This window comes from Catharus ustulatus, chromosome 3 (genome assembly GCF_009819885.2).
Source record: "Catharus ustulatus isolate bCatUst1 chromosome 3, bCatUst1.pri.v2, whole genome shotgun sequence".
Taxonomy (NCBI): domain Eukaryota; kingdom Metazoa; phylum Chordata; class Aves; order Passeriformes; family Turdidae; genus Catharus; species Catharus ustulatus.
In genome coordinates, this window is record NC_046223.1 from 15,645,621 (window position 1) to 15,664,181 (window position 18,561).

The 18,561-nt window shown below is 40.1% G+C and overlaps 1 protein-coding gene across 1 annotated transcript in view; it reads left to right on the forward strand.

The window, feature by feature from the left end:
- FSHR (follicle stimulating hormone receptor) overlaps nt 1-18,561 on the forward strand; it is an 82,214-nt gene that overhangs the window by 53,238 nt on the left and 10,415 nt on the right. The window contains exons 3-8 of the mRNA XM_033055649.1: nt 1,866-1,940; nt 2,331-2,405; nt 9,836-9,907; nt 12,097-12,174; nt 15,455-15,523; nt 15,630-15,704. Coding sequence (XP_032911540.1) covers nt 1,866-1,940; nt 2,331-2,405; nt 9,836-9,907; nt 12,097-12,174; nt 15,455-15,523; nt 15,630-15,704 — 444 coding nt within the window. The remainder of the gene's footprint in view (nt 1-1,865; nt 1,941-2,330; nt 2,406-9,835; nt 9,908-12,096; nt 12,175-15,454; nt 15,524-15,629; nt 15,705-18,561) is intronic.

Here is an 18,561-nt window from a genome sequence, read left to right on the forward strand (position 1 = left end):
ATGTTGTTAAATCTTCAAGACTGTAGTTAGGCAAGTGAATTTTATACTGTCATATAAATACCTCACAGGGAGTGTTTGCTTCTATTCTATTCTATTCTATTCTATTCTATTCTATTCTATTCTATTCTATTCTATTCTATTCTATTCTATTCTTCTGGATATTTTTATTTATGCCTTGTAATTACTTTTAAAGAAAACAGGAAGATGATAAGTATTTGAAGCATCCTTTGCAATGGCTGTGTATCTCACATGGCATGAAAGAATCCCTGTCTCAATTGAAACATTTTGTTGCTGCTGAAAATTAAAAAATAAAGAGGAACACACATGTGAGCTGATGGCTCAGCACTGCTAAACAAACCCAGTCCTTAATGCACCGCTAAACAAACCCAGTCCTTAATGCACCGGATACCTACTGTCAGTCCTCATGTACTTTTATTTTCTTGTTCTCCACCCAGTTTAGAGCTCCTGGAGCAGAGCAGAGCTGGATTTCTTCCATAAAAACTTGAGAAAACAGGAGGGAAAACTTCTTACTAAAATAAAAAATATTAAGCCGCTAAGGCTTTTTTTTACAACTGAATCAAGTGAAAAGCATATCTTCTTTTGCAAGGCTTTTGTTTGTCTTAAATGGACAGGTAATCTGTCAGGTATGGTTCAGCTGTTACTTGGAAGAGAGGGGAACACATTTCTATTTTGCTGATTAATTTTTGTGATTATTTTTTGACTGTGCACCTGACATTACAATTTCTTGTTTTACCTCAGGCCTATTTGAATCTATTTGCAGCCATCATAATTTCAAAAGAAAAAGATATCCAGGAACAAGTGTCATCCAGTTTGCAGTCTATTTGTCCCAGGTTTCATTCCAAAGATGTGCGGATTTACCTTACGATTAAAATGCAATAGACCATGACATTATCACTGAATTACAGCTGTATTAAAAATTTTACTTCCCACAACTGACCTCAACCTGAGAAAATAACATTTTGGCACCATTTAAAAAAAATGGCATTGAGGAATCTTTTGGCATGGCTGTCTTTACCTCGACCTTCCTGGTCAGTGCCAGGGTAAGTGATGTGATTGGGACAGGGGACACTGCAGTAATGCCCACTGGATTCACCAGGAGAATTCCTGAGCTCTAAATTACACCAGAGCCTGAGCCCTGCCTTTGCCATCCCACAGATTAAGGAAGCAAAGAAATATGTGCTCTGGACTCGCAGGAGATGCATTCTGGTGTGGTGCTAGCAGTACCCTGTCCATTTATATTCTGCAGTTCTCTGGCTGTAAGTGGGCATTAACTGTGTGCAGACCATGTCAAATACAGTTTGCTCCAAGGTGTGGAAGACTTCTTCCCTTCTGTGGTCTCCAGCTGCTGTTAACAAGGGCACATCTGCTGGTGGCTTAATTTTGATCTCTGTACTTCCCATTGGCTCAAGACAGCAGTGTCCTGTTGCTGAAGTTGTGTCATATTTCTTGGGAGATTTTTTAGCTGTCTTTGTTTTCAGTCACCTTCACCCCCTCTTTTCTTCGCCGAGTTAAAAGGTTTTATTAAATTTCTATCAGTAATTAGTAATGTCAGAAGCCCAGTAGCCCATGATGGATAGACCCTGACTTCTAACACACAGGGAATGGTGACAGCAGGACATTCCAGGCTGATGCTGCAGATAAAAATTTCAGCCTCAGATCTCTGTTCCTGTTGTATTGCTTGCCACAGCAGTACTCATCAGTGTTTCTGTTTTCTTATCTGACATCCACCTTGTTTTTAAAACTCATCAGTAATCTGAGAAGAAGTTCCTTGTGAATTTTTCACTTCTCCATTTTCTGCTCTTCACCATGACTTGAAATATCTTGACTTCTAAATTATTTTTCAGAGAGATCTCACAGAATGATGCCTTGGAGGTCATAGAAGCAAATGTGTTTTCCAACCTTCCCAAACTACATGAAATGTAAGTAATGAGCAATCTAAATGCAAAGAAGACAATTATAAAGATTCATTATAGGCAAGTATCAAAGGTTTTGCAGTTTGGTTCAGGTAAGCGCTGAAGAATTTGTAGCATTGTAGGAGCATCTGAAATCTCCCTTTGTCTTTTTCATCTTCTTATCTAGCTGTCCCTTTCTTTACCTGTTCAAGTGAAAATTTATCCTCAGATCACTGCCAGGATCAAAAGGTGGTGGGGTCTGCCTGTCTATGGTAGGCTGCTCCCTGAAATCATCCAGATATTCTGCTGTCAAAAAGAAAAACTCAGCATATTGTTCCACTACATCATGGGACAAACACAATTTTAAGATCAATATATTGATGTATTTTTCTCTGATGTTTCATTTCGACTTTGCAGAAGAATTGAGAAAGCCAACAACCTCGTGTACATCGATAAAGATGCCTTCCAACACCTTCCGAGCCTCAGATATTTGTAAGATCTTTTGCTCTTTACAAGTCCTAGAGTCACTTTGAATTATACACCTGTGTGTCTGTCCAGCTGGTGCTGAGCACTTTGGGTGATAAGACAGGATGATTCCCTCTCCCCACTACCAGTTGTACATTGTCAATACACATTTTCATGTTTCCACAACCCTCAGAAAAGCTGAAGATAAAGGTTCCCACAGAGGAGTCCCACACATAAGTTCCTCAAGCCTTTCAGGTTGAAAATGAGTGATAAGAGGAGGAGCTGGACCTTTCTTACTTCTATAGAAACAAATGTAGGTTGAAATTACTCCTGGGAGCTTAGGGACAAAAAAAAAAAAATCTCTCATCTGTCTTTGCTATGGTGCTGCTTTCTGTTATATGTCACACGCATGGTGTTAGGCATCTAAATTATATTTTCTTTAGCAAAGTTAGTGTTATAGCCATGGTCTTAATAAATGCCTGATATGAGATTATTAGATCCCCAAAATACAAACATATTGATGTATGGTACAGCTTTATTTCCTCAGCCAGCCTCATCAAGAATGTCATTTCCACCGCTGTGGTTGCCACACCTGCTTCTGTGGAGTTGATCAAAATTCAGTGGTAACTGAATGCATCCTTAAAGTAAGCTGGTTACTCAGATACATTTTCACAGCTTTTCGCGCATGGTTTTAACATGACTAATAATCTGTCCTCGGCATTAGAACCCCATAGAAGTCCAATAAACACCATTTAAAACTAGCTGGTTGTAATGGTCGCAGCTTATACAGCTCAAGTGGTGCCTGCCCTTTGATGCAGGATGCCAGTCTATTCACCCAGCAGGATACCAAGTTAAAGTTTGTATGTCCATTCACCTGAGCACATAAACCCCATCTGATTTTCCTGACTGACACAAGAAACCTTATTCATACAGGAAGCCCTGTTTTCCTTACTCATGCAAGAAACCTGGTCATGGTTTCTACATTTCAGTGCATAACAGTAAGCATTTAAGTGTCTGGTTAGAGATTTCATAAAGACAGTATGAAATCAGGTCAGTGGTCTGATAAGCGTAGCTTCCAGTAAGCCAAGGAGTGTTTAAAGTCTCTGAAAATCACTAGTATCTGACAGGTTCTGGGCTCAAAGATGCCTAGGGGTACTGCTTTGAATTTGTGCCTTAAGATTTGAGATTTAAGACTTGGCCTTTAGGAGATAAGGTGTATTTAGCACTACAGAAGCCATTATAGTTTAAACCCTCATTGAACAGGAATATGTGACTAGATTTGGAGTAGGATTTTCGCTCTTCCCAGTATTTTGACTGATTCCCACTTTATCCAATTCATCAGGCACCTTGGTAGACTTTAACTTTTGTAGTTGCGTAACTGAAACATGATTTTCACTTGACAGTAGGGAAATAAAGCTCTAAGTCTGCACTGTTATAAGGAGAAATCATATGCCCTTTTCCTCCCATTTCAAGCCTGAGTCATTCAGCAGTGACTTTGGCCACCTAAGAACAAAACCACCTATGAAAAACCCCCAGAACAAGCTGCCATGGGGAGTACAGCTGTCAGATGAGTAAAAAGAATGAGAACACATTTATCTCACATGAAATTGAAGAAGAAATGTGGACACAATAAAGAACACACTAATTTCAGTGATTGTTTAAATATGGGTCACAGAAATCATGGGTGAAGGTAAAATCACGATTTAAATATCTGAAATAGTGAAAGTTTTTCTCTTGACGCTAGTGGATGTTGCCTCTTCTGAACACTTGTCATTCCACACTTCCATGCATGTTGACTCAAACATTCAGAGATTCCATCTATGTAAAAACTCAGCTGCAGCAACAGTCCTATGCCCTATAAAAGCAACGGATTGAAAAGGATTGCTTGTCTACCTGACCATTCCCCTGTCCTCTTCAGCTAGTTTTACTTGCTAGTTGATATCAGACAAAACTACATTTTGAAGTTTTTCTAAGGTTTTTTCTCTTGTGAGCATGGAGGGCTAGAGAAGACTCCAGCTGCTGCATCCTGTTTTTTCCTGGATCCACTAGGTATATCCCATTAATTAAGTGCTTTATTGACATTCTTGATTCTCTTCACTGTTCCCTGCTTTGCTCCATTTTTCAGGAGAGACTTTTCCAGAAACTCAATGTTTTGGTGACTAGAAGATTTCCTCTAGTTTTATTCATGGCGCCTTAATTCACGTTCATCCTTGTGCCAAAGATTTTCTCTAATTTACATTCATTAAATCAATCTTTGGTGTTTACTCCGCTAATGGATTTATGCTGCATCCCCTCTGTGCCTTTATTTTAGGAGGTAAAACCCTCAGTCTTGTATGACTGCAGATAGTACAAAAGGTACAGATTTCATGACTTGGAGTTTCTGAACAGATGAATGTGGAGGGGTTTTTTTATAACAAGAGTTGAGGAAGATGTGCTGGGGGTATAAATCTGTGCAATATTGTTGGCTGCAGTGGAGCTGCATCATTTCCCAACACAGGGACCAGGAGCAGGACACAAAGTTCTGGTTGGGGACTTTCTACATCCAATGAGCCAGGTGTGATGCTGAGTAACATCATGCCCACATGATCTCTCTACATACAGCCACTCCTTAGTGTTCTCTCCTACATTTCTGGAAGAAAGATGCCATTTTCTCCATCCCCTGACTTCACTGGTGCTTGCCCTTTTGAAAACTGAAAAGGCAGAAAGCTTTGGTGTTTGAAAGGGTAGGATAGTTAATTTAATGAGAAAGCAGAAACCTTGATGTAAGGCTGTAAAACAGCATCTGGTAAAGGTAACCCAGTCCTCATATTCACCTTCCTGTGACATGCAAGGAAAAACATGAAAATATATATTCACTTTATACTGAAAATATAAGCTGAGATGTCAAGGAAGTTAATAGATTGATGTTTTTTCAGTTCAGTTAGGGGGGGTCTTGTGGTGGTTTTGTGGTGGTTGTCCAGGGTTTCTTATACAATACACAAGCAGAAGGTTGTAAATGTGGGACTACAGTTTAAAATAATTCATAAAAGGGTAAAGCATCTGTGTGGAACAGCTATTGCAGAAATGATAAAAATTTTAAGGCCAGTAAAGGAAACTTGTAAAATCTGGAAACTTGTAAACCTGTACATCACTGCCTAATTTTCACATTAATTTCTGTAAAATAGGAAGGAATAGCACATGGTTTTGTCAATACCTTGTCACATAACAGATTAGGTGGTTCTGTCTGACTTTGTAAGGAGATACAGAGAGACCAAGCTGAAACCAGCATCTCAAAGCACAAGGACTTGGGTACCTGCCCATCCCTGGATCACTGTGGTTCTTCTGAAGCTCCCAGCCATGGGGACAGTCTGGCAGGGTACAAGACACATGCTCTGATTCCTTACACAGTTCTGGGGCTGTAGCAAAAGTCTTAAAAGACAATGCAGAAAATATTTCAGAAAAATAATTGTATTTACTGGTACTTGAGCCCAGGTACTACAGCCCATTAGTTTAATGACCTTTGCAACACATTGTTTTCATGGCTTTCTCTGTGTTTCTACAGAAATAGTTGTGTAGCCACTAGGTCATGTTTATGGGCAGGCAAGAAGCTCTTGCTAGCATTTTCAGCCTCCTCATCAGCTTCATGGGCTCATTATGGCCACCAGCTGCTTAATATTAATATGCTTTTATATCTGTCAGCTTGGAGACAGATATATTTCCTCCTCAGCCCACTCCCTTTGTCTCCTGCATCATCATTACCAGTATGGCAAAAACACAAAGGAGAGGAAAATGCTGAAAAAACACAGTGCTGAATATCCTAAACCTGCTAGAAACAGGCAACCTTAACTTTCTCACCAGTCTTTCAGAAGCATTGAAGAGAATTGCTAATTGGTCTTCTTGGGTATATGCCAGAGAGACAGACTGCTTCAAAATGGTAACTTACTGACCTTTTCATTATAAGGTTATTTATCTGGTTCTCATTAGGGAGACCTGTGGCATAGTATCTTTAATAATGTAGTGATGGCTTTTCAAACTCATTCTCTTTCCAAAATTAGTTCCCATATGTAATGTGTCCTTTGTTTCATTTTTGAGGGGCGTCAATGTCCTGTATTAAGTAATCTCAGTTTAAAACGCAAAGATTTGAATGTAACACTCCTTTCAGGTTAATTTAATGTAACACTTCTTTCAGGGCATACAGCTGAATTGTTGGAAGGGAAGGAAAACAGGTCCCAAAACCATGTGTTTTGTCTCCAGAAGGAGCAGAGCCAAACTCCAAAGTCTTGTAGCTGCTGGTACCTGCCTAGTGCTTCCTAAACACAAATCTGCATTTGCTGCAGGTGCAGCAGTTCCACAGAATTATTGACCCTTTCCTTGGAGTTGGCTCTTCAATTAAAAGAAGTGATGGTCCACTCCTTCCTTTGGCATGGCCGCCTCACAGTTACAGAATGTGAGGAATGCATTCCCCCAGGAATGGGGACTGCAGATTAAAGCCTGGGATACATGAAGCAGAGGAATGTCTCGCTGGAATCGGGCTCACACACACCATCAAGTAACCAGTGTGACTAAGGGACACAAAGATAATACTTCCTGAGTGAAGTTGTGTTTATCTCTGCCTACCTTGAGTTTGCAATTTAGCAAATACCCACAGTAAATGGATGAGGTAAACTGCGTTCCCAGATTTGTCAGAATAGCTCCTACAATTTGGCACAAAAAAGAGCAGACGTGTTGCTATATCTGGAGATAAGCAGACAGAATCTTCCAGGAATTAGTTTCTGATTTTTTTTTTCTCTGCTGATTGTGGTGCTCTGTTTTTTTAAGTGCTGACTCCAGTAAGCCTTTTCAGAAAGACAATTAATACCTTGGAAAGCAGCCATCAGCCATCTGAAAAAAGGTTCTCACCAAGCTGTTTATGCATGGCAAGGGGGAACTCAGTTATAACATAGATTAAAGAGGACATTTGTTTAAAGTGAGACTACTAAGGATGTATACATTGTATGGTAAATATATTGACAAAGCTGTCCTGCAGGAAAGATATTCAGTAAATTGGATTGTCTACATTCTAAAAAGATTATCCACTTAAACGCCTCTGGAGATTTGCTGGTGGAACAGAAAGAGAGGGAAGATCTAAGCTGCAGTCTAGCTAAATATTTTTTCAGTTCTTTTTCTGCACTTAATTAAAAGAACATCCTCTCCTGCTCCTAAACACCATTCTGTGCCTCTGTGCAATCAGTGCCTTGTACCACCTGTAGATTTACTTCAATATATAATGATTTGTCAAAGATGTTTTCCTCTTCAACTCATGCTGTTCAGTTGACACCAGTGAAAATTGAGCCCTGAACACTTTGGAATTACTGGAAAGATCAGAACTAACCTAAGGCACTGGGAATGTTTTTTCTCATGTGTATAGTGAAAGCCCTGATAACCAATGTGGAATTTTGATATGCTGGGAGTAAATTGCCCTTGGGAGCAGTGTTTGAATAGCACATGTTTGAGTCCTGTCACCTTGCATTGCTGCTCCATGAGGACTGAGATTTTCCTGGGAAAGGAAGGTATAAAGAAAAGCTTCTTATGTCTTCTGTGTCCTGTGGTTGTCATGCACTACTTGGCAGTCTCCTCCTTCCTACTGAGGGAAATGTATGCCATAATTTTTGTTTAAAAGGGGCTTGTAAAAGAGGATTGCATTCATTTTTAGCATACGAATCATTTAAAATTAAAAGCGGTATTCCATATCTCCAGTAATTTAGAGAGTGTGTTTTAAAATACTTTAAGGGGGAGTTACAAGTTCTTCTCCTATTGCTTCTAACTTTTTTTCAGCTAAGTCCTTTTGCAAAGTGTAAGTGCAGAAATATTTTAAGTAACAAGGGCCTTGTGTAATCCACTTGCTTCATTAATCATGCTTTCTGTTTAACTATATGTAATAGTTTTTCAAAGGCATTTTTGTGGAGCTTTCTTTGTCACATGTGGCAGCTGTTATTTTTAAGTTAATGCAACGTCAGACCACTCTGAATTCTGAGACGAAACAGTCTTGATATTTCAGCAACTTTCCCAAATTGGTTTCTTGAATATTCACAAATACTACTTTAATTTTTCCCTGCATAAGAAGTATTGCTTTCTGTTACAAGATGAGACAGATCAAAGTTGGCTTTTCAGCATCTGAGGATACTCAGATACCATCTCAGGGAGCTCAGAGCAGTACGTATGCAAGTGAATGACTTTTTTATGGACTCATGTGTCACCCTGAGTTCCCAAATGTAGGATTTGGTTGTCACATGGAGGCATTCAGTTTCAGTTCAAATTATGAAACCTGAAAGACTGCAACTCTTCTGAAACAATCTAGGTCATAAAAAAACATTATATGAACAATGTTACCTTTTTCCAGTCTCAACCAGTCCTTTGATCACAATTCAGCTATTCAGGATTGAATAAGAAAAAAAAAAAAAAAAAAAAAAAAGAGAGAGAGACGAAAAAAAAAAGCCATATCTAATAATAAAAGAATATTGTTCTAAGTTCCAGGATTAAAAAAACCTATGTTCCTTAAGAAACTAATATTCTCAGTGAAAGGTTTCGTTCTCTGCCATCTCATATATTAAAAACACAAAGATAAAATCAAACTTTCAAGAATCCAAATTTTCTCTTTGTTTGGTTGGGTAAACATGAGACTTTTTGGTGTCTGGAAAAAACTCCCAATTGCTCAGAGGCCAGTCCAGTCAAACTCCTCTCTCCAGCACTCAGCCCCTCTTCCAGCAGCCACCAGTCATCTCCTGCTACATGGCAGCATCACATTTGTCCTGTCCTTGTTGCTGCTCTGGATGACAAAATTTGTGTAAATTAGATGTGGTCCATGTCTGTGGATACCCTAGATATCACTGAGCACAGGGTTGTCCTTCAGCAGTTCTGGGCTGGTGTTTCTTGGGCATGAACCACAGTGATGGTCAGTGCACTGGGAGGGTAGAGGTATTTAAGGACTGAGGCTTGGGTCCCTTTCCAGCTCCACAAACTGCTGAAATATTCCCACAGTTTTGGCTCCTCACTGTCAGAGGTGCTGGGGAGTAAAATGTCCTAATTCTCTCCTAATTTCATCAATTAATGGAATTAATGTGTCCTCTATTGTGGTGTAAGGTTAAAATTGTGTTGGGTCAATACTTTTGTCTTAAAACATCTACATGTCAGTGCAGTTGATTTCTTAGAATATTGTTGGGAAATTAATATGGACAATTTATTGAGATCATCAGGAGGGACTGTGTTATCATCCAAAGTAGGGTTTCTCTCTTTACCTCTGTGGGGCAGAATTCAGCTTGTACTTTGTCAAAAAAACATTTTTAAATTACAATGTCAAGTTTCCTACTGGGAAACCCCACTTTTGTGGCTAAACTGCTTTTTATAACTACCATGTTAAGTCCAATGTTCTTTTTTCTTCATTAATTGCTGCCTTCTTTCCAGGGGCAAACTGAATAATCTTCATCTTCTCTTCCCCTTAGGTTAATATCAAACACTGGCCTTCGGTTTTTACCTGCTGTCCACAAGGTTCACTCTTTCCAGAAAGTTTTGCTGTAAGTTTGAACATTTGCTTTTCACTTTTGAAAACTGCCTTTGGGTGTTCTTCTGCACCAGCAAAGCCTCTCAAGACATGATTTGCTATGTGTTCATTTATTAGCTCCACAGGGGTTTGTTGATTGTAATTTTGCAGGCATTGATGATAATGTGGCTCAGGTCTCAGTTCTTTCCAGGTCTCTCTTCAACAAAGCATTCAAACTTGCACTTTACTGACCACTCTTCCTTTAAATGCAGTGTGAGCACGTGTCTGGGTGCCCCAGGGGACAGATAGCAGCCTTTGACTCCTCTTTCAGAGGTTGAAATCCATACCAGGATAGTGGCAGTGGAAATTTGTTGCCACCTGGTGAAAATTTTCTGACCTGCATGGGAAGAGTCACTGATCTCAGAGCTGAGTTCCATCAGAGGTGGCCACATCAGAGAGAAAAGAAAAGAAAGGGGGGGAACAAAACAAAACAAAACCAACCAAAAACACAAAAAAACACCCAAAAGAAAAAAAAAACAAAACCTCAGAGAATTATCTACCATACCATTTTCTGATTTCCCCTGACAGGAAAACTATGGAAAATTCCAGTGCCAACAAGGAAAAAATTATTTGTGCAAAATTTTGTGTGAAAACAGGCTGTTAATTTCCTAAAGCACTTCTTCTTACATTGAAAAAATGCATGTCAGAAAAACTTGGTTTCTTTTCCACTGAAAAATATTTTTACATACATTTCTCAATCAGTTCCTAGTATAACTGAAAGCATTCTTTTGGACAAGATTTATTGTTAATTCACACACAAAGTTCTGCATCTTCAGATCTTTGATTAGAAATTTTCAACCTGCAGAAATATGAATCCTGCAATTATTAATGGATATCTTAGCAATAGCCATTAATATCAATAAAAATGCATATAAAACATAGAGGGGGATGCCTGAATATAGCATACAGATATATAAGAAATCCATTTCAGGAATACATTTGACATAGGTAATTCTGAGAACTTCAGTTAATTTCTCCTCCAAAGCATCAAGGAAATGCAACAGCTTTGGCACTACAGAGACTTTCACCTGTACACCTTTTTGTTTGTCATTAGTCTTAACTAGACTGGAATTACTGTGTCCTGTACCAGCAGGAGCTTTAAATTTTTTAGGAGCAACTCCTCACTTCCCTGTAAGAATAAATAGACCTTGATACTGATTGAGTCCCAAACTAGACCTTGGTTCAAACCTCAGTCCCTCTGAGGTCAATAAAAAAATTCCCCTTGCCCTCAGTTGTGCCAAATATTTAAGTCCCAAAGACAGATCTTGAAATTTATAAAGGGCAGATCTTCAATGGAGGAATACAGTTCATTTGCTTGGGTACTGAGTTCCCTCCCTATTCCTGCCTCTGCTGCCCTCAGTTTGCTGAATGAAGCCTCTGTATAAGTGTCACTCAGTGCAGAGTTGTGGCTCGATGGGGCTGTCAGCATGAGAGAATTTTGGAACCGCACTTTATTTCAAGCTTTGCAGATAATTAATTTTGTTTCATGCTTTCCAACAGAAACAGCATGGAAACCACCATATCCCCAGTCTAAATTATGAATAACACTATTTAACTTCTTTGAGGCCAGCAACAGAACATTCCTTTTTTTACCTATCAGTCACAACTGAGGAAAGACAGAAATTCCTGCTTGTCCGTTCAACAAACTGCACTGACAGGGGTCCTGCATTTAAGTTCTTAAGCACATACAAAGCTTATAAGCAACCCTGTTGACATCAGCTGGGGAATGATTCATGGGCTGGCAGGTACCCTGCTGAATCAGGCCAGAAAGGCTAATGGCTTTCCTCCTTCTGGTTGGGAGGCTGGGAAAAGGGGTGGCCTTGCAGCCCATCCAATTGCATTTTCTGGGGAGTATGTTTGCTGGAGGAGCTATTTCATCCACCTCAGGGTTATAGACCTGAGCTTTTATGCATTTTAATGTCTTCAGCCTATTTGGGATGAAAGTATGGGGGTGTTGGAAATGCTTTGCTCCAACCTTTTTTATCAGGAAGGTTTGTGCTCTGCAGGAAAAAAATGTCTTGGAAACTTGGTTATTACCCTCTGTCTGTAGTGCTTCCTCAGATTGAATATAAGGAAAAAATACTGTGTTTGAAGCAACATATTATATTGAAAGGCTCACAGAAGTACAAAAAGGTGTCATTTCTATTGTATTTTATTTTTCAGAGATATTCAAGACAATATCAATATACGTACAATAGAAAGAAATTCATTCATGGGCCTGAGTTCTGAAAGTGTGATTCTGTGAGTAGACATAGCAAACTCATTATTCTCCTTGTTAGCTCAATTCTTTTCCAGAACAGGGTCAAGAATACCAGGAGTTGGACATTTTTCATACATTCCAAATTCAATTTGAGATTTTACATTTCTCCTTGCTTGTGAGATCTCTGTATTCTGCTTCCCTGCCATGAAACAGATGACTGTTTTAGGGATTTTTTTTGTTGTGTTCTCATCCTGCTCTTTATTTTAGAAGCACATCAGAGAGCCAATTTAGTAATTACCAATGCCAGGGTTAAACACCTACAGCTACAGTTCCCTGTGATACAAATTGTGTTCAAAAGGATGGCACGACTCATAAATATTTACAGTCAGACACATCACTCAAAGACGTTTATCACTTGGGCAGAATGTATGAAGATGTTGTGGAAAGGTGGTTTATTTATACCCAATGTGGTTTATTTATACCCAATGTGGTTTATTTATACCCAATGTTAATGCATTGGTATGGGTGGGTTCACAAAGCAGTTTGGAGCTGCATGGTTAGATGGCTACATTTGATTTGAACAGTCATGTGTTTTAATGAACTAACTGGCTTCTTTGATCCTTTCTCTCTGTATATCAAAACATACTGTTTGCTTGCTAACAAACTGCCTTCCTTTCACTTAGCCCGACTGGAAAAAATTCCCCACCATGTTAGTGTGGTTTACCTGGCACACTGAGAGAGAAAAGCAAGGTTTGAATTGACTGATTGAGCTCATTGTCAGTTTTGCGGGGAGCAAGGTCAGACCATCAATAATAAAGAGATGTCAGTAACAAGTCATTTAGCTTTATCTCTCCCTTTTCCCTATCAGTTATGCACAACCTCTCTCTACTTCAAGTTCTGAAGTTTTAAACACATACACATAGACTTCTCTCAAGGATATATTTCCAAAGCACTGCACAACAAATACCGTGTTTATTTTCATAATACCACCAAAGGATGAGTTAAATATCTCAGAGTTTTGCTGTGTTTTGACCTCTCTGGGCCACTCGATCAGCTTGAAGTTGGTTTCTCCCTCTTTCCCCAAAATGTTTCGTTGCTTATATCAGGAGGAAATTCTTTACTGTGAGAGGGTGAGGCAGTGGAACAGGCTGCCCAGAGAAGTTGCGGGTGCCCATCCCTGGAAGTGCAACAAGCCAGGTTGGATGGAAGCACTCTGCTCTAATGGAAGGTACTGGTCCATGGCAGGGGGTTTGAAACTGGGAGGACCTGCATGCAACGTTTGAGGGTCCCTGATTAGTCTTTCCTTGTGCTGCAGTGAACTTAGTTCATTTTAGGCACAAATTCGCCATTTTTCTAAACAAAACTGAAGTCCCAGCAGCTCAACAGACTGACAGCAACATCATTTAGTGAAAGCAGGCATATCAAAATTATTAAAACCACCCAGGACCCACTGAACCCCCTCATTCTAGACAGAAACTATTTTAATAGGCTTAGCAGGCTCCAAGCACATTTTCACCAGTAATTTGGATTGCATCTGATCTTACACTGTACATGGGATCAGCACAGGTGGGAACTGAGGAGACATTTGGTAATGAAGTGCTAGAAATTTATGGAGGAAATTCACCTTGCTTCCATGTCTGCATGCAACCTAGGCTCTAAGATAGATCTTTCCAGATCTGAAATACAGTGTAAATGGTACCTCAGGGGTAGTGACCTCTAAAATGGGTGAATTTTAGAGTTTTTAAAATCTGCTCTAGCCATGAAATGATAAGGAAAACCCCCTGTCCAAGCTCTGCATCTCTGCCTCCATTGTCACCTTGCTAATGTAAAAGTTAGTGGAGTCAATAAGGAGGCTGGTTGAAGAGGGGAGAATTTGCATCCACAGGAATTTATATATGTGTGCTATAATGAGGTCTTGGGATTTGGGTAATTTCTTTTGCTCTTTTTGCTACTCAGATGCTATTAGCCAGGTGACAGGAGTATATAGTCCACACTGTGTGGCTACAGTGACTCTGTTTTACAACCTTAGCATCTCATTGCATTAACATCATGTTCAGTGAGAGAATGCAGTAAGTGCTAATAGTGTGATTAAAAACATATCTATCAGCCTGGCAGCTACAAATTTATAAGATCAATGTAATATAATAAATGTTTCAAATGCTGTGAGCAGGGACCTGTCTCTCCTCCGTGCCTGCTCACTCATGTCTAATAGTGCTGGCAAGTGAAGGGGACGGTGACAGTTCTCCTGATCCAGCCTGACAGACATTATAGACACAGAGCTATGTGCATCTGCCTGTCATGGTCAAAAGAGCAATCCTTTCAGCCAGACCCATGACTGATTTCCATGCTGACCTTAGCTCACCACCTCAGACCTCAGATAAGTGGGCCACTTGCATGCTCAGCTTTCAAACTGAATTAGAAAAGAGTCCAGGTTTGCTGACAGTTTAATTAAATCAGGCCATTTCTGCCATCAATCAGACCTGTCATTGCCTGTTGGAGAGGGCGTGAGCTGTGAGGTGACGTTTAAGGCGAGATGAAAGATTGCACCGTAAAGATGATAAATATAACTGACCTAAATGTAAATTTTTAGGACCGCGAAGGGACAGAGGGAAGGTCGTTAAACATTAATCAGGCAATGCACCAGAGGAAAAACTTGGCAGAGAGCCCCAGGAGCTTCAATTGCCAGGTTCACCACCTGTGGTCTCCTCCTGGGGAAAGGAGCCTGGGGAGGTAGGACTGGGCAGCAGAGCAGACAGGCAGGGTAATTTGTCAAGGCAGCAGTGTAGGAGAAATCACCTGCAGCTCTGCCCCCGCCTGCCCTCCTGCCTGGCTCAGTGACCGTCAGCCCCTTCCTCTACCTGCCTGGCTGTGGATGTGAGCCTATGGCACACAACAGCCTTTTTGCCCTAATAGCTGGCAAAGATGGAGCTGTGGCCCAGCATTTCAAAAGCACCTTGCTAAGCGTAAAACTGAGGGGCCCTGGCAGCAGCAAGAGGAAAGACACTGGTCTGGCTCCTCTGCTGCCTTCCCACTGGAGCCAAGAGCAGTGCCAGCATCTTCACCAGCATCTTCACCTTACTTCAGGAGCTTTCTCCAGGTGCCTCTCTCACGGTAGCACTCATCCATCCTATTCATGTCTTCCCCCTACAAAGCCTTCCTCCACCTACTGAGATCTTACAGGCCAGGATTTGTAGAAAATTCACCATTTCATTGTCCATTTAACGATTTTATTTGTTTGAGACTCCCTGTTTTGAATGGCATATATTTTTGTCATGAAGCATAAATAAGAACACAACTCTCTTTTCCTTTTCTCTATTGCAGATGGCTCAATAAAAATGGAATTCAGGAAATTGAGAATCATGCATTTAATGGAACATACCTGGATGAGCTGTAACTATTTCTGTTTTTCGCAATTCTGAAAAATGGGGATAGTAACTTCTGCAAGATTTTTTTTTTTGTTTCAGATTGTTTCATCATAAAATATTGTGTGTTTCAGAAATCTAAGTGATAATCACAACCTAGAAAAATTACCAAATGAGGTCTTCCAGGGAGCCAATGGACCCGTTGTTTTGTAAGTAGTTTTTGGATAACATTTTTCTCATTACTGACTCCTTATAAAAGGTCAGAGAAGAGCATATGAATGCCAATCTGGATTTCAACATCTTGCAGACCTTGGAGTTCAAGACCAGAGTCTAGTTCTGAATGTAAAAAAGGAAACCACGACTGAAATTTCAGTCTAGAACTTCATTTTCACTTTTTCCTCAAGTTTTTGAGAATACTGAGGCTGAGAGGTTTAGATCCAGGTTCCTTTCCATGGTTTGTTAAACTGTGCAAGAGAGGAGTCATTCTGCTTTGTTTTTTTTCTTCTAGAAAAACTGCTTCTGGTTTTCTGTTTGAGCAGAATAAAGACTGGGTGAGTGGTTATTAGTGCTGAAATCTGAATGACTTGCCACTGAAGATCTGCCCCTGCGTCTGTACAGCTTAATTTTGAAGCAAAAGTTCCAACCTACAAGGATGGGGATTGGGATAGCTATGAGATGCATCCCACAGAGTTACTGCAGGATGTCTGTGGTGGGTGATCCAGAACGCAGCAGTAGAAAATTCAGCAGTAGGATGCCCATGGATCTCAGCCACCATTACCTCAAGCCACAGTTTGCCATATGGTCCAAAAAATACATGAGTTTGCACAGCTGCCTGTGTTTCTGAGCACAAGCTACCACATGTAAGGGCTGCAAGAGAGATGTGGCATTCTTTTTTTGTCTCACTGATTCATCAGAACCTTTCTCTCTTTGCATCTTACCCTGATTGTCCAGAGGTCTAAAAGTCACCCTGAACGAGTGAGAGGGGGTCATTGGAACTGTTGGAAGATTTCACACAGATGCTAGAGTTGTTCCAAAACTGAAAAGGAGGGAGGAAAAATAAGTTGAGTCCAGCGCTCTTCTGAAGGTCTGATTTTCCCTTGCATGATGGTCAGTGCACCTGTGATATAAAGAGCTGTGTTTACTGCATTCTGCTCCACTTCTGTTGCTTCTTCAAAGCATCTTTTTTTTTTTTTTTAAAGACTGACACTGGAGCATCTTTTCATCAGTAATGTCATACATGTTTCTTTGGGAAATCATTGTTTCCTGTAGTACAAAGTAAATGCATTTTCTTTGCAAGCTATACTTGATACAATCGTATTCTGGAGGTTTATCAAATTGATTCGCCTGTAGCTGAGATTCATTTGATAGTTCACCTTCTAACACTGAGTTATTTGTGTAAAAAGTTTTCTGTTCCATTACTAATACATCCACTATGGATGGGAAATTACCTTTTTATCCTGGATGAGATCGTGAAAGAAGAGCCTTCACTGTAGTGTACACCAGGGATGTGCTTTCACTTGTGGAAATGATTGACCCATAATCATATCTTGGCTGGGACAAATTATGTTTTTGCTGTTGCTGCAATCAAATCCATGTTGCAGACTGCAGTGTTTTAACAGAAAGAACATCAAGGTGGTTTAACTCTTGATCTTCCTGAACCTGTGTTATAGAGTTAATGCCAACTTCTATTTTATAATTCATCATATTAAAGTAATGTGAAAGAAACACAAATAGATAGCACCAATCATAGGGCTTGTACAGGCTACAAAGTTTCATAAATTAATTCCTCTGTCAGACTTACAGCTCTTGGCTGAATTAGGATCTCGCTTTGGGAAAGACATCAAATTTTGAGTTAAAGGATTTTGGCACTGACAGTAGGCCAGTAAATCAAATAGCTAATAAATCCCACAACTATACATATTCCTTCTACACAGATATACCCTCTGTTTCCAGCTTGGAGTTTCACAGCTTCAATTTTCAGCTGCATTATTTCACTTAACTGTCTGGTGCTCCTCTCAGAGCTGTAGTGGCTCGCACCAGCCCTTGCTGGTGTCCTTAGTTCTCTGGCTGTGTCCTGACCCAGTGCAGGTATGGCTGTGGCCTGTCCCACCTCTGCAATTTGCCTTCATTGGTGATCTCACATGTGGAGGCTGCAGGAGAGCTCCAGCAGATCCCCAGCTCAACAGCTGAGTCCCTGAAGAGCAGCCAGAGACCAGTTTAGATGCAAGCACAAAGAAAATTTTCTCCCCAGTCTGCCTACGCTGCTCTGATTTCTGCCCCAGGAGATATTTTTTTGCCATTTCTGTAGGTGCCTCTCAGGCCTCATCAGCTGGTCAGTACTTTTGCTAATCCAACAGAGACTCCCAGTGGGAAAGGGAAGTGATTGGAAGAGAAGGTAGATTCATTTTGCTGTTCCTGCACCAGCTGCTGTCAAAGTTGATGTCTCACAGCCAAGCAAAAATAACACAAGAACATGTATTTCAGTTGCTGATGCCTTCTGTTTTTACTTCCTACTGCCACTTTATAATCTTGTTCATCATCTTATTTAATTTATCAAGCCTTTAACTAGAGAACAGCATCCCAAAGAACCTCTGTGCTGAGGTGTGTGTATGGGGTAACTCAGTGGAGTAATTTACTAGACCACCTGCACACTGTCTGTCTTTGCTTTTTGGGGCTTGTCATTATCCATAGCTATCCCTTACAGACATTTGGGAAAAAAACCCACAGGGGTATGCAAGGCACTTTCCCTAAATCACTTCTGTTTATGTTTGATAATTTTCATGAAAAGAAAAGTTTCTTATGTAAGAAGAAAAATTTTTTGTGGAAAAAGTATTTAATATCTTTAAAACTGTTTAGAGATGATGAGAGATTCAGTAAACTTTTAGATATTTTTAAGTGCTGTTCCTATCCATATTTGTTTATTTCCACACAGTGTAAAACCAGTTTGGACACAGTAATGCTTTTTAGCTAACAAACCAAAGAAGAAAACATTTTCTGTGTTCTTGTTCAGAACTGTGAAGTTACACATTCTCTTAATGATGCCATGAGTGATGCTGCCTGTGGATT